General features: G+C 41.8%; 1 protein-coding gene across 9 annotated transcripts in view; it reads right to left on the minus strand.

The window, feature by feature from the left end:
* Positions 1–399: 399 nt before the first annotated feature.
* Hsf2bp (heat shock transcription factor 2 binding protein) overlaps positions 400–15,921 on the minus strand; it is an 87,753-nt gene continuing 72,231 nt past the window's right edge. For all 9 annotated transcript variants that reach the window (XM_042265575.2, XM_076558501.1, XM_076558498.1 and 6 more), the window contains one exon: positions 400–1,171. In XM_042265575.2, the coding sequence (XP_042121509.1) occupies positions 963–1,171 (209 nt within the window). In that variant the 3' untranslated portion in view covers positions 400–962. The remainder of the gene's footprint in view (positions 1,172–15,921) is intronic.

Genomic DNA, 15,921 nt, shown 5'->3' on the forward strand with positions numbered 1-15,921 from the left:
GGGGTAGCATGTTTTCTTTTGTCCTCTGCCAGTGTCTCAGAACATAAGCTAGAGTGATGGCTGCACACACACACACACACACACACACACACACACACACACACACACACATACACACACAAGTGCAGAGGCAGATGGGTGGCTTCATGGAATTTACTTTCATATTTTTTTCCCCCGGAACGAAGGACCGAACCCAGGGCCTTGTGCTTGCTAGCTCTACCACTGAGCTAAATCCCCAACCCCATCTCATATTTCTTATCTTGAGGCCATTTTCCCATACTTGCTTTAAGTTCAAAAAGGGCCAGAACAAAGTAAGGAAAGTGTGTTTTGCTACATAAATGACATTGTTAATGTACAAAGGACACCAACTTTCAAACTCCAAGATTATATTTCACAATGTGATAGTTAATATTGACCCAACTTTATTCAGAAATAAAAGAAGCACCAAAACAGAGATCAAATGTCCAATGTCATGTGGAATACTAGGTTCATCTAAAGGTTACAAAAGCAAGCCTGTGTAGTGGGGGCTATAGTCACTAGAGAAAGAGGTTGGCTATTACAGAAATGCTTCTGGAAAACACTGATCACATGGTAGATAGTGATCTAAATTCCCATCTTTAGAGTGGCCCTATTGGTGTGGGCAGCCTCTAGAGCAGCAAGAAGCTCCTCTGAGAAAACTCTGGAAGAGTTTCCAGGTGTTAAGAGGGGACTGTCCTGGAGAATGCAACCTTTTTTGGTCATTGCTCTGGCAGGATTAACCATAACCAACTACCTAACAAGCGTGGCCTCCCAGGACAGAAATGCAGGATGTTTACCCATCATGTCCATCTCTAGTCAGCCAAGACCTGCAATCTCTAACACATGACATACTGTGGCATCTAGTTGTGAACACAAAAGGTAAAGGTCCTGGGAAGGGGAAGGGCCACTGGCATTTTCACCAAGCCCCTGGTACTCAAGCACACCTAAACACTGCAGTCCAGGGCACGGAGGTCTTCCAGGAGTTCCTGGGCGGCATTCTGCAGGTGGGAGTTGCGGCTCTTGGACATGGCCAGGATGCGTTGCAGGGGTAAGGAGCTCCGGAGCTCCAGGGCTGCCTTGGAGAAGACCTCTGGTTCTAGAACCACAGACTGGATGAGCCGCAAGGCATGAAGGCATACTTCTGCATCTGGATCTGGGGAGAGGAGACGATCCTGGTTAAAACCAAAGCCTCTTGAGGAAGCCACCCCTGAAGGGGTCTTTCTGAATGACAGGTCTGACAGCTGAGAAAGCTATGGGCTAGTTCAGAAACAGAAAGCCTAGCTTGCTATTTTCATGACTGAACACAATTACCACCTTTTATAAACAGCCATCTTCAAATGTCATGATTATATAATTTAAAACACTAAACTAAAGCATAGAGATGGCTCAGCAGTTAAGAGCACTTGCTTTTTACAGATGACCCAGGTTCAAGTCCCAGAACCCACATGGTGGCTCACAACCATACATAATTCCAGTTCCAAGGGATCTAATACCTTCCTCTGACCTCCACGGGTACCAGACACATATGTGGTACACATACGTATATACAGACAAAACACTGGTACACATAAAATAAAATAAATCTTAAAACCCACTAAACTTGAAATCTCAGAGCTTCTAAGGGGTTTGATGTATCCCCCAAGGTTCCCATGTGAAAGATATGGTTGTTATAGCCTGGGGTGCTCTTGGGAGGTGGTGAAACTTTAGGGAATAGTACTTAATGGGAAGAAGTTAGGTCACAGGGACATGCTCTTGAGGAGGATACTGGGACCCTAGTCCCTTTGTGTCTCTTTGCTTCTTAACTACTATGTGGTAAATAGACATATCCTGCTGTCACAGCCTAAAGCAACAAGGCCAACTGACCAGAGACTGAAACATCTCAAACCAGCAGCCCAAATAAACCTTTCTTCCTTTTAAGACAATAATCACATCATGCAGAGCTGACTGACATGGGCTTGTTTTAGGAGGTACTACAGCTCATGCTCACTCCAACTGTGGCAAATCCCTCAGCAACAACAGAGTCCACTCAGGGCCTTTGACATGGACAATATCACAGTGTCTTTGTTACTATTCTGTTGCTGTGAAGAGACACCATGACCAAGGCAGTTTATAAAAGAAAGCATTTAATTGGGACTTGCTTACAGTTTCAGAGGATTATTCCAGGATCATCATGGCAGGAAGCCTGGCAAGCAGACAGACATAGTGCTGTGGCAATAGCTGAGAGCTCACATCTTATTCACAAGATGGAGGCAGAGCCTGGCATGGGCTTTAGAAACCTCAAAAAACCACCAATGAGAGGCTTCCTCCAACAAGGTCACACCTCCTAATCCTTCCCAGGCCACCATCTGGGAATCAAATGTATGAGCTTGTGGGGGTCATTCTCATTCAAACCACCATACACAGGCTATAAGATCCACAATGTATTCTATTACTTTCTATCTGAATGCCCCACAGGAGTTACAGAACCAGGGAGCCCTGCTTATGTTACAACAACCACTGAAAAAGACCAAAATAATAGCCTAAATCAAAGCTATAAGCTTTAACCAGGATAAATTCTGACCAGTTCTCCCTAATGGATTCCCTGTGGGACGAGGACTTTATCAAGAGCCATGCTTACAACCAGCACCTCTTTCTTACCAGTACACGTGCTCACAAGGACCTTACAAGAAGTCAGTAGGACAGAACAATACTCCCTCAGCCTGGACCAGAGACATCTCTTATAGAACAAAAAGGGGAACGGTAGTTAGGGGAAGAATAAAATAAAACCTGTTCTTCATTGAGGGAGGAACAGGGAGCCATCCTAAGCTCAGACCACTGGAATCTTCCTGTTCTAGAGGAGGTAAGAGCTGTGAAGACACAGGATGGGCGGCTGCCAAGGAAAAGGTCAATATTACAGGAAAGCCCCACACTCACACACAAGTAGACAGCAGCAAACTGAAACAACGGAGAACTCCCTACCATGCTTCCCCAGAGCTGCACAAATACCTGGTAACTACACGTAGGCCAAGGACAGAATGAGGACCCCAAGGCAGCGAGGGTCAACAGCTAAAGGTGGAGACTAGCAATTCAGCCTTCCCTGCTGTGGGAGGACTCTTCTGCATGCTGTGCATGTATGTTGTTCTCATTGGTTGATGATAAAAGCTGATTTGGCCTATAGCCAGGTAGAATATGGCTGGGCAGGAAAGCCAGAGATAAAAGGAGAAGAGCAGAGTCAAGAGAGTCATCAGTCAGATGCAGAAGAAGCAATATGAGAATGAAATACTGAGAAAAGGTACCAAGCCACATGGCTAAACATAGATAAGAATTATGGGTTAATTTAAGTGTAAGAGCTAGTGGTAATAAGCCTGAGCTACTAGCCAAGCATTTATAATTAGTACAAGCCTCTGTGTGGTAAAGGGGAAGCGGCTGCTGGGCATTGGGAGTTGCTGGCGGGACAGAAACATATGCCTACACCTCCCTCAAGGCTGAAGAAAGGACAAGAGGAATCTGATTCCAGCTAGCAAGATACATAGCAAACATGACAACAAATCCAAAGGCCTACCCCCCAACGTCCCCCCACCACAGCGGAACAGGAGGCATGGCATCCCCAGGTGTAAATGTCAGGTCTCTACCTTGCTCTCATACTCCTTCAAAGGGAGTACCCAGGCTCCAAAGCCAAGGGCACTCCATAGCCTGCTGTGTAGTATGATGGTTTCAATATTCTTAAAGATTTCTATTCTTTTTAGTTATGTGTATGGGTGTGTGTCTCACGTGGGTATGTGCATGTGAGCACAGGTGCCCATGGAAACTAGGAGAGGGTATTTCCTTAAAGCTGGAGTTACAGGAGTCTGTGAGCTCCCTGACATGGGTGCCAGGAACTAAACTTGGGTCCTCTCAAAGAGCAGTACATGCTCTTAACCATGAACCATTACTTCAGCCTTGGGTTCAAATTTTTAAAGAAGTAAACAAAATAAAACATAACAGGGACCACACATGACTCCCAGGCTCAAATATTCACTATGTGACCCCAATATAAAAACTTGTCTGACCCTGCTCTGCTGTCTTACATACCACACCCAATATTCAATCAAAAACTACAACAAAGAAACAAAGGGCCACTAACTGCTAGAGACAATCAATATGAGTATGTATATATGTATCTGCACATGTATATGTGTACTATATGTGTGCAGTACCCATAGAAGCTGTAAGAAGGCAATGGATTCCCTAGAACTGTAGTTATAGATGATTTTGAACCACCATGTGGATGCTGGGAAATGAATTTAGGTCCTCTGATGGTACATGTGTTCTTTACCATTGAGTCATCTCTCCAACCCCATAAAAATATATTCTAAGCAAACATTATATTGTAAACTCTAAGGCAAATACTGAAACAAAACCAAATAAAATACAATACTAAACCAATCCATATTAAACAAGAAGGAAGAAAGAAATAGGTCTGAGATCCCTTCCTCTATTTCTCCTTCATGGATATAATGTGTTTGGATCAAATCTACGCCCTCCATCCCCTTCAGTCCTTCCCCTATCCACTACCATCACCACTTTCCCTTCCAACTTCATGTGCTCTTTTCTAAATTCACCAAGTCCATACAGTGCTGTCAGTATGTGCACAATGTGGGCTATCCAGTGGACTGTGGCAACCTATAGGGGCTACATCTGAAGAACACTGATGGTCTCTGCTCTAGCAGTCAATCAACTGCCCATGGTTCCTCCTTTCTATATTTCAGTGGTTACCTTAAAGATTTTATGCAGTGGGATGTCTTTCTGTATGCTGTGAATATGTGTTACTCCCAATGGCTAATAAATAAAGCTGCACTGGCTTATGGCAGGGCAGGATGGAACTAGGTGGGAAAATCAAAGAGAGATAGTGAAAGGAGAAAGAAGAGTGAGGGGAGATGCCAGCCTGATGCCCAAGAAGCAACAAGATGCCAGCAGACTGGTAACACCACGGCCACGTAGCAACATATGGGTTAAGAGCTAGCTAATAAGAAGTCTGACCCATAGGCCATACCGTTTGTAAATAATATAGCCTTCGTGTGTTTCTTGGGACCAAGCAGCTGTGGGACACTGGTGGGAGAGATGTGTCCTGACCACAGGGGCTGGGTAGGACCATAGAAACTTCCAGCTACATTTGGTGCTCACTGTTGGGCATTGATCCACATAGACCTAAGAAAGCTTAAAGATTCTGAACACACAGAAAAGGAGCCCCACTGGGCTTCCTAGTCTCAGTCTCATGCCAGCAGCAGTGCAAAGACGTGTCTCCTGACAGCTGCCTGTGAGATGGAGCTGGCCGCCAGCTGCCACCAGCCTTCACAAGCGAAGCAGCATGGTGGATTCCCATGATGGTACATAGGGGTGCCATGCAGCACACTGCATGGTGGATTTAGATTTTGCTAGTACAGACAAAAAAAAAAAAAGGTTTCTGGGCCACCGCTGCTGGATGGAGGCATAGGCCCACTGCTTCCCATACTCAGTGGTGAGCATGGATCTCAGAGCTGGCAGTAAATGTACCTCTGCCATGTTGGGAAGCTGAGGGGGATGGAGTCAACAGTCAAAGACAGTTTAACAGTTTAAAATCTCTCCTGGTCAGAGAAGGATTATAGATTCATAATAAGACAGATTCAGAGGGAATAAAACTCTGAACAGTTTACATTATGTGTAAAAAGGTACACAGGCTTGAGAGAGAAGAAAGGATATAGTCATAAAAATAATAGAATATATAAAATTATTATATATTATATATGTTATATATAATATCTTAAAAAATAGAATATATAAAAATATAATAAGCCACATAAAGATGGAAATTACACAGAGAGTCTGTATTATGTTGTCTTTGGGATTTTTAACTGGAGAGAGACATTTTATTATAAAAGCTGCTGAGTTAAATTATATGTATATTTTAAAGGTATCTTGACTTAAAAATTTGTCTCTAAGGATACACTGCTTTGGAAAAGAGGTTATGCTTTTGTTTTCACAGAAGATGAGAACCTGTGGATTGCTTCCAGGCTAATATGGTTTGATCAACTAAGTCCTCCTGAAAGGTCTCCAATGACAGCCATGACCCAGAGGATCCAACATCCAAAACAGCTTCAAAGCAACTGGCTGAGATGATCCAGCCTCACAGACTCCTACAGCCAAGATTTAACTATAATTCTTAATTTTCTCAGGATCTCCATAAGACTGCCAGTGCCTCCAACCAGCAGGAAGTAGTATGAGAAGCTATGCCCAAATTCCCAAAATATTGTTCATAATTTTTTTAAAAAAGGGGGTTGATTATAAATGCAATCTCTTTGTAAAAGAAGAAAGGGGGATATGATATAGAAATATAGGATACAGATATGATAGGATAAAAGGGTAGATTATTGAATCTACTTTTAAAAAGCAACAACTCATTTGAAATATTTTACATTGCTATAGATTATAGTTTATTGATACAAATTTAAAGTTAATTTTGTTATACTGTATGTACATTTCTACTCTTGTTTAAGGTACTATGTTTATGCAATTCATTTAAAATTATAAAATATAATTAGGAAACAGATTAATAGTCATCTATGAAATCAAATTTATAGTCATGTTAGTTACTTTTTTTAGGTATACAAAGGTATATTTCAATTAGCTAGGTAATCTTCAAACACTTCAAAGATCTACAGAATATAGTATTTTAAATGTTTTAATAACTTAGATTTTTCTGTACATTGAGACATGCCTGCTCCTGGCAGTACCAATTACTTAAAAGAGGATGATGAGCATTGAAAAAACTCATTATGGAGTTTGCTTTCTTTGTGGCAAAAGTTAGCCAATGGGCAAAAAGGTGCCCCTGCCTTGACTGCTTGACAGGATGTTGTATAAACTGGACATAAAGAACCCATAGGAAAATGACCACTGAATTTTGCCAAAACAAGGCGAGATGGTCTTTCAGGTTCCTGCTTTGCAGAGGAGACTGCCAGACATTATGCAAGACACAGGGAGAAGCGACTGAGAGACTCTAGATCTATAGGCTGAAGGTGGATGCCCCAACATTTGCAGAGGAACTTTGGATGACTATCCAGGTAGCCAAGCTGTCTCTGTCATTTCTAGAATTATAGAAGTTGCTTACAATGCACTTCCTGTTTACTCGGGTAATATATACTTCTCGGGACTTTGATGTAGTTCAAGACTAGATAGTTATAATTTTCCTTAGTTATGATAAAAGATAAATTAGATATAAAACTTTAGACTCACAAAAATAGGATAGATGATAGAATATTTAATTTTGCCAAATACGAATTGACTAGATATTGTAACTGTAATTCTTGCTTGATAACTGTTTATTGTATGTAATTTTACTATATTAAAGTTAAAACATTCCTTTTTTATTACACAGAAAAGGGCAAGTGCTGTTTTTCTGTATTCTGTGAATATGTGTTTCTCTGATTGGTTGGTAAATAAAGCTGTTTGGCCAATGGTGAGGCAGAATAAGGTTAGGTGGTACATTCCAACTGGAGAGAGAGGAGAAGAAAGAAGAGTAGAGCAGACCCCAGCCCACAGCCCAAGGAGCAACAAATTCCAGCAGACCAGTAACACCACAGCCATGTGGCAACATATAGACTAATAGAAATGGGTTGAGTTAAGAACTAGCTAACAAGAAGCCTGACCCATAGGCCGTACAGTTTGTAAATAATATAGCCTCTGTATGTTTACTTGGGACCAAGTGGCTGTGGGCCACTGGTGGAAGAGATTCATCCCGACTGTGGGGGGTGAGGGTTGGGGGCACTGGGGCAGGTAGGACCAGGACCAGAGAAACTTATAGCTATGTAGATACATATATAGTTACAGTTACAATCTTCTCATATCTTAGCTAGAACATATGGCTAGAGTTAGAATCTTCAAGATAGGACAGCTATTGAAGGAATCTCAGTAATTTGCCATTTACCTATGTTCTGGACATTTCTGGACATTTAGCATGCCTTTCTTTTTTGATGTTATTCTTGTTGGTTATAGTTCCATTTTTGTTTATGTTATTACTCTGTTTTTCCTGGACAATACTTGATAATCATTCTTATTGTATATAGTTTGCATTAAGTTTAGAACCTTCTTATTTAGACAAAAAGGGAAATGTAGTGGTATTTGTCCTGCCCATGACTTTGGGCTATAGGGCCTGAAGGAGGCAGAGCTTCCTGCCATTATACATGACCTCTTAAAAGGAAAGAGAGAAGGGTCACACTCCCGGTCAGATCAGAGGACAACTTCAGCTGTCTACTCTGTTCTGTATTTGTGAGTGTATTTCCTCAATTTACCTTAATAAATTTCCCTAATACTTCTTAAACAGACTCCCGTGGATTTATTGCTTTATCTTTATTTTTACTTATATGTGTATGTGTATGCCATGTGTGTACAGGTGCCTATAGAGGCCAGAAAAAGGTGTCAGATCCCCTGGAACAGCAGTTAAAGGCAGTTGTGAGCCACCTGATGTATGAGTAATAGGAACTGAACTCAGGTTTTTTTTGCAAGAGCAGTAAGTACTCTTAATTGTTAAGCTATCTAATGGTTATATTAAAAGAAACAGTATGGGGCTTGATGCCCTCTTATGGCCTCCATGGACACTACACACAGAGACAAGCAAGCACATATACACACAGAAATAAAGACAAATTTTAAAAAAGTTTTAAAGAAACCACATAAGCATAAGAGACAGAGAACACTCTGCATATGGAAGAAAGTCTCTAGATGCTTTCTGGAGATGAACATAAGAGTCAAAGGAGCCAGAGCCTCACCTGTAATGACAGTTCTGAGACCAAGGCAGGACTGTCCTCTACACATATAGATGTGTATACATATAACTTAGCCCATAATTCTACCAGACTTTCTTTCTTTTTTTTTCTTCTTTTCTTTTTCAAGACAGGGTTTCTATGCCTTGTTTTGTGCCTTTCCTGGAACTCCCTCTGTAATCCAGGCTGGCCTCGAACTCACAGAGATCCACCTGCCTCTGCCTCCCAAGTGCTGGGATTAATGGCGTGTGCCACCACCGCCTGGTGTCTCTACCAGACTTTTAAAGAAGAGCTAATACCAATACTCCTCAAATTATACCACAAAATAGAAACAGAAGGAGCACTGCCAAATTCATTTTATGAGGCCACAGTCATCCAAACCACACAAAGACTCAACAAAGAAAGAGAATTATAGATCAATATCCCTCATGAACACTGATACAAAAATACTCAATAAAATACTTGAAAACTGAATCCAAGAACACATAAAAAAGATCATCCACCATGATCAAGTAGGCTTCATTCCAGAGATGCAAGGATGGTTCAACATATGAAAATTTGTCACTGTAATCCACCATATAAACAAACTGAAAGAAACCCCCCCACATATCTCATTAGATGCTGAAAAAGCCTTTGACAAAATGCAACACCCATTAATGATCAAAGTCTTGAAAAGATCAGGGATACAAGGGACATAACTAAACATAATAGAGGTAATATATAGCAAGCCAATAGCCAACATCAAATTAAATGGAAACTCAAAGTAATTCCACTAAAATTAGAAACAAGATAAGGCTGTCCATTCTCTCCATATCTATTTAATATAGTACCTGAAGTTCTAGCTAGAGCAATAAGACAACTAAAGGAGATCGAGGGGGTACAAATTGGAAAGAAGTCAAAGTATCACTATTTGCAGATGATATGACAGTATACATAAGCAATCCCAAAAATTCTACCAGGGAACTCCTACAATTGATAAACACCCCTAGTTAAGTGGCTGGATACAAGACTAACAAAAAAAAAAAATCAGTAGCCTTCCTAGACACAAACGATAAATGGGCTGAGAAAGAAATCAGGGAAACAACACCCTTCACAATAGCCTCAAATAACATAAAATATCTTGGTGCAACTCTAACCAAGCAAGTGAAAGACCTGTGTGACAAGAATTTCAAGTCTTTGAAGAAAGAAATTAGAGAAGATATCAGAAAATGGAAAGATCTCCCATGCTCATGGATCGGTAGGATTAACACAGTAAAAATGGCCATCTTACCAAAAGCAATCTAGCCGGGTGGTGGTGGTGGTGGTGGTGGTGGTGGTGGTGGTGGTGGTGGCGGCAGCGGCGGCGCTCGCCTTTAATCCCAGCGCTCAGGAGGCAGAGGCAGGTGGATCTTTGTGAGTTCAAGGCCAGCCTGGTCTACAGAGCGAGATCCAGGAAAGGCGCAAAGCTACACAGAGAAACCCTGTCTCAAATAATAAATAAATAAATAAATAAATAAATAAATAAATAAATAAATAAATAAATAAATGAATGAATGAATGAATGAATGAATGAATGAATGAATGAATGAATGAATAAATAAATAAAAGCAATCTACAGATTCAATGCAATCCCCATCAAAATCCCAACACAACACTTTACAGACCTTGAAAAAACAATATTTAACTTCATATGAAAAAATAAAAACCCCAGGATAGTTAATCAATCCTGTACAATAAAAGAACTTCTGGAAGTATCACCATCCCGGATTTCAAGCTCTACTACAGAGCTATAGTAATAAAAAGCGCTTGGTATTGGCATAAAACAGACACATTGATCAATGGAATCGAACTGAAGGCCCAGACATGAATCCACACACCTATGGACACGTGATTTTTGACAAAGAAGCCAAAATTATACAATGGAAAATAATAAAGCATCTTCAACAAATAGTGTTGGTCTAAATAGATGTTAGCATGTAAAAGAATGCAAATAGATCTATAGCTATCACCCTGCACAAAACTCAAGACCAAGTGGATCAAAGACCTCAACATAAATCCAGATACATAAATCCAGATACATGAAACCTGATAGAAGAGAAAGTGAGAAATAGCCTTGAACATATTGGCACGGGAGACAACTTCCTGAACTGAGCATCAGTACACATAGGCACAAAGATCAACAATTAATAAATGGGACTTCATGAAACTAAAAAGCTTCTGTAAGGCAAAGGACACCATGTATAGAACAAAACGGCAGCCTACAGAATGGGAAAAAAAAAATCTTCACTAAACCCCCAACTGACGAAGAGGTAAATTCCAAAAACAACTCAAGAAACTAGTCATCAAAAAAAAAAAAAATCAAATAATCCAATTAAAAAATGGGGTACAGATCTAAACAGAGAATTCTCAGCACAGGAATCTCAAATACTTGAAGAAATGTTCAACATCCTTGGCCATCAGGGAAATGCAAATCAAAACGACTCTGAGATGCCATCTTACACCTGTCAGAATGGCTAAGATTAAAAACACAAGTGACAGCTCGTGCTGTCGAGGATGTGCAGCAAGGGGAACACTCCTCCATTGCTGGTGGGAGTGCAAACTTGTACAGCCATTTTGGAAATCAATATGGTGTTTTTTGAGAAAACTGGGAATCAATCTACCTCAAGACTCAGCTATAGCCACTCTTGGGCATATAATCAAAGGATGATCCATCATACCACAAACACATTTGTTCAACTATGTTCATAGCAGCTTTATTTGTAATAGTCAGGAAATGGAAACAACCTAGATGTCTCTCAACTAAAGAATGGATAAAGAAAATGTGGTACAATTACACAATGTTAAAATGTGGTACAATTACTCAGCTGTTAAAAAAAATGACATTATTGCCCACGCCTTTAATCCCAGCACTTAGGGAGGCAGAGGCAGCAGGATCTCTGTGAATTCAAGGCCAACTTGGGCTACAAAGCAAGTTCCAAGACAGCTATGGCTGGAGAAACCCTGTCTCAAAAAACAAAAAATAAAAAAACTAGACATTATGAAATTTGCAAGCAATTGGATGGAACTAGAAAAAAATCATCCTGAGGTACCCAGACCATTTGAGACAAACATGGTATGTACTCAAGTCTAAGTGGATATTAGCTATAAAATAATAAAGGATAACCATCTCCAATCTGCAGATCCAGAGAAGTCAAGTAACAAAGAGGACTAAAGGGGGAACACATGGATCTCCTTGGGGAAGGGGAAATAGATTTTGAAGGTAGACTTGGGAAAGGTAGGAATGAGAACAGGAGGGATTAGGTTGGGGGGGATGGAGGGGAAGAGTATTGGAAGAGACAACTGGAAAGGGGGGCTATTTCAGGGTGAAGTAGAAACCTAGTGCAATGGACACTCCCAGAAATCTGCAAGGATGACCCCAACTAAGACTCCTAGCAATAGGTCTTAATGTAGCTTTAACCAGCCATCTCCTGTAACCAGGCAAGATTTCCAGTGGAAGGATCGGGACACCAACCCAGCCACATAACCTTTGACCTATAATTTGTCCTGCCTACCAGGTGTGCTGGGGTAAAGTAGGGGCACAGAAATCGTGGGAGTGGCCAACCAATGACTGGTCCAGCCTGAAACCCATTCCATGAGAGGGAGTCCATCCCTAACACAGCCTGGGGCACCAGGACCCAAAGGGAGCATAGCCTAGAGACCTAGGGTAGAACCAAACATGACTGGTCAAAATAAAAATAAAAAAAAGTCAATGTAATGAAGTCTAATGATATTGTGCCATACTCATAGATTGGTGCCTAGCCCAATAGTCATCAGAGAGGCTTCATCCAGCAACTGATGGAAAGAGATGCAGACCCACAGCAAAACATTAAGAGGAACTCGGGGAATTCTGTGAAAGAAGGGGAGGAAGGGTTGTAGGAGCCAGAGGGGTCAAGGACACCACAAGAAAACCCACAAAAATCAACTAATCTGTGGCACTTAAGAGATCAGAGATTGAATCAACAGCCAGGGAGCCTGCATGGGTCTGACCTAGGCCCTGCACATACATGACAGTTGTGTAGCTTGGTCTTTTTGAGGGACTCCTAATAGTGGGAGCAGGGGCTGCTTCTAACTCTGTTACCTGCTTTTAGGACCCTTTCTTCCTCCTGGGTAGCTTTGTTCAGCCTTAATAGGAGGGGAGGTACCTAGTCTTACTGTAACTTGGTATGCCATGTTTGGTTGATATCCACGGAAGGCCTGCCCTTCTCTGAATAGAAATGGAAAAGGAGTGGATGTGGGTGGGCAGAAGGGAGATGCAGGGAAGGGACTGGGAGGAGAGGAGGGAGAGAAACTGCGTTCTGGATGTTAAAATAATAATAATAAATCATTTAAAAATTTTTAAAATAAAAAAGAACACACAAAAATAATGATGATAATAATAAAGAAAATTATGCAAAATGAAAAAATTATTAGCCAAAATAAGAAACTAGAAGACAAGGAAATAATGTAAGACTCGGGTCTAAATAATAGCACCCATAATCATGCAAAAGAAGAATGTTAATCTGACTCAAGCTGTGACTGTTCTGGGATGGTGGAATGATGGAAGGCTCTTCATTGTTACCAGAAGTCAACAAGCAATGCTGAGAATAGGTTTCTCAGGAAGGCTGTCACGGGGGAAGCCTGAGAAGCCCAGCACCAGTACCAAGTAAGAAGCAAGCAGCAGTGTCCAGACACAGGGTACAGGAGAGGGACCAGCAGGGCTCTAATATGGAAATAATAAATGAATTTGCACAAAGCTTTTAAATAAAATATGAATTAATTTAATGAGAATCCTATTTCTATGCATATATTCTGTATATTAGATTTCATATTCCAAATCACATGCAAATTAACTTAATTGAAAATATGCAATGAATGTGTAATAAAAATTCTTCACAATCACCAAAAAAATCATCTCCGTCCATACATTAGTAATAGTTTACGATTCTTTTTCAACCATCCAATGTGTTTAACAATTAAAACTTATCCTAAAGGAATCCAGCAGGCCTTGCCCCTCATCTGAGACAAGGGCATGTAATTCAACTAAAACCATACTTGTTCCCACCAGGACTCCAGACAATGGCCAAGCTCTCAGGGAACACATGTATGGTCATCCTCCTCTGGGATCACGGCCACTTTCATGACACCACGGATACCTAAGAACATAGTCTGATCCAGCAGCAGCCTGAGCCTTATGTTTCCAGACTTTAGAGAACAGGGGGAAAAGGTAAAGCATCATCCTCCAGAGCCCCAATTCATGTCCAGACCCTACCTGCCATTTGCTTCCTTCCAAAAGACTCCAGGGATTAGCTGCTGTTGCCACATTCCTGCCCTGCTTCACACTGCTCCTTTACCTCCCAGTCACACTGCCATCTCTTCATTCCCTGAGGGGCACCTCAAGGTCACCACTGCTCTCCACATTGCTGCTGCTCAGTTCTTGTTCCACTCCCAGATATCCTGGAGGATGATCAGGAAGACTGTTCCTTGGCTTCTGCAGCATGTCTTCCTCACTGGTCTTCTTCCGTGCACTTGCCTTTCCCCGTGTCCTTCTCTCCCCTTTCTCCTTAGGTGACCTCACCCATGGCAAGTCTTCAAATCCCACATGCTTACCAGTGATGCTCAACTGGTAAAACTTTGTTTCTCTAACCTTCCTACCTCTGAATTCTGAACTTCCTATTTACAAACCTGCTGGAAAGCTCACATTGGGCACCTGATACCACATCTGCTTGCACAACATCAAATTCCAGCTCAGAGTTCCCCATACTCCTCCCCAGACACCCACAGACAGAGATGTGGGTACCGACTCTCTCACCCATCAGAAGTGTTGCCTGCTCTTCCTCTCAGCACACCCTAAAGCCCACAATGACCACACCCCAGAGGGAGCTTCCTAGCCCACTAAGCTGCAAAGAAAGGCCTTCTCAGTTAACACTTCCACTCCTGCATCTTCCTATGGCAAGAATGATACTTTCTAAATGGAACTCAAGCACAGCCTTATGGATGGCAGGAGAAGCCTTGACCAACCAGCTCTATTGCTTCTCCACAGTTCCCCTTATGTTGTGTGGTGTCCTTTCTAAACACCAGGAGCACTGGCTTGCCTTTGCTTTCCCCAATAAGCCTCTGTCCTTTCACCCTGTACACCCTTCCCCTATTTCAAATGCCCTTCTTCCCGAGTTCAGTTGAGCAGTTTTATCAGTGACATGCACAGCACCTGAAACTATCCCTCTATCCTCACAACAAAATCAATGACCTTTTAGTCCATCAGAAGGCTGAAGTCCAGCTTAACCATCACTGTGAAATCTGGAGTCAGTGAGATCTACTGCCCTGGAAAGCAAACAGCTGGGGCCCTGGGCCCTCCTGGGGGGGGGGGGTTCTTAGGACTGGGTTTGCACAGGGATTTGGCAGCTGTGACAGGGAAAGGAAGGACTCCTATCATGCAGCATGCCCTGAGTACTCTACATAGCAAAGCTGGGTTCTCAGGAAAAGATTCCAGAGCTTGGCCATACCTGAGGAAAGGGCATCCCTGATTCACCTAGAGGAGAAACTGGTGACAGTCACAGCCCATAGACACATGCCACTAAGGCTGAGCTTTTGTCTTTTGACAGAACATTTCTGCTCCTCCCATACTGTACTTCACACCAATAGCAACTTCAAGGTACAGTGACATGGGTGTCTACAGCTGAGAGAACTGACAGACACAGATCCCATCTCAGGTAGAAGTCCCAGGAAACCCAAAAGGCAACAGGAGAAGAAACAAGACCCAACATTAGGCTCAGCTAAATCCCAGTTAGATGAACAGAAAATCTCAATGTAAAGGCCTATTTCTCAGTTCCTGTTACCCAATAAAACATGCCCCACACAAAAGCTGTCAGAATCAAAACAGAGTACTCTGTTGAGCTGTCAATCTCAAACCAAATTAATCAATGAAGCTTGGATGGTATGAAGGAGGAGGTATCATGATCGTGTGCCTAATGGCAAGAGCCATTCACAACAGACTGCTGAGACCAGTTTTGCACTGAGGTCATTGTAGCCTTGCTCAGAAAGTAATTCTACAAGAACAGTCTGCCAGCAGTATGTTGAACATTGGATTGTCGTCACTGTATTGATCCCTGTAGCCATGGAGTAGTGTTTCACAAGATCTTATGTAATCTTCACTTTA

This window comes from Peromyscus maniculatus, chromosome 21, assembly GCF_049852395.1.
Source record: "Peromyscus maniculatus bairdii isolate BWxNUB_F1_BW_parent chromosome 21, HU_Pman_BW_mat_3.1, whole genome shotgun sequence".
NCBI classification, from domain to species: domain Eukaryota; kingdom Metazoa; phylum Chordata; class Mammalia; order Rodentia; family Cricetidae; genus Peromyscus; species Peromyscus maniculatus.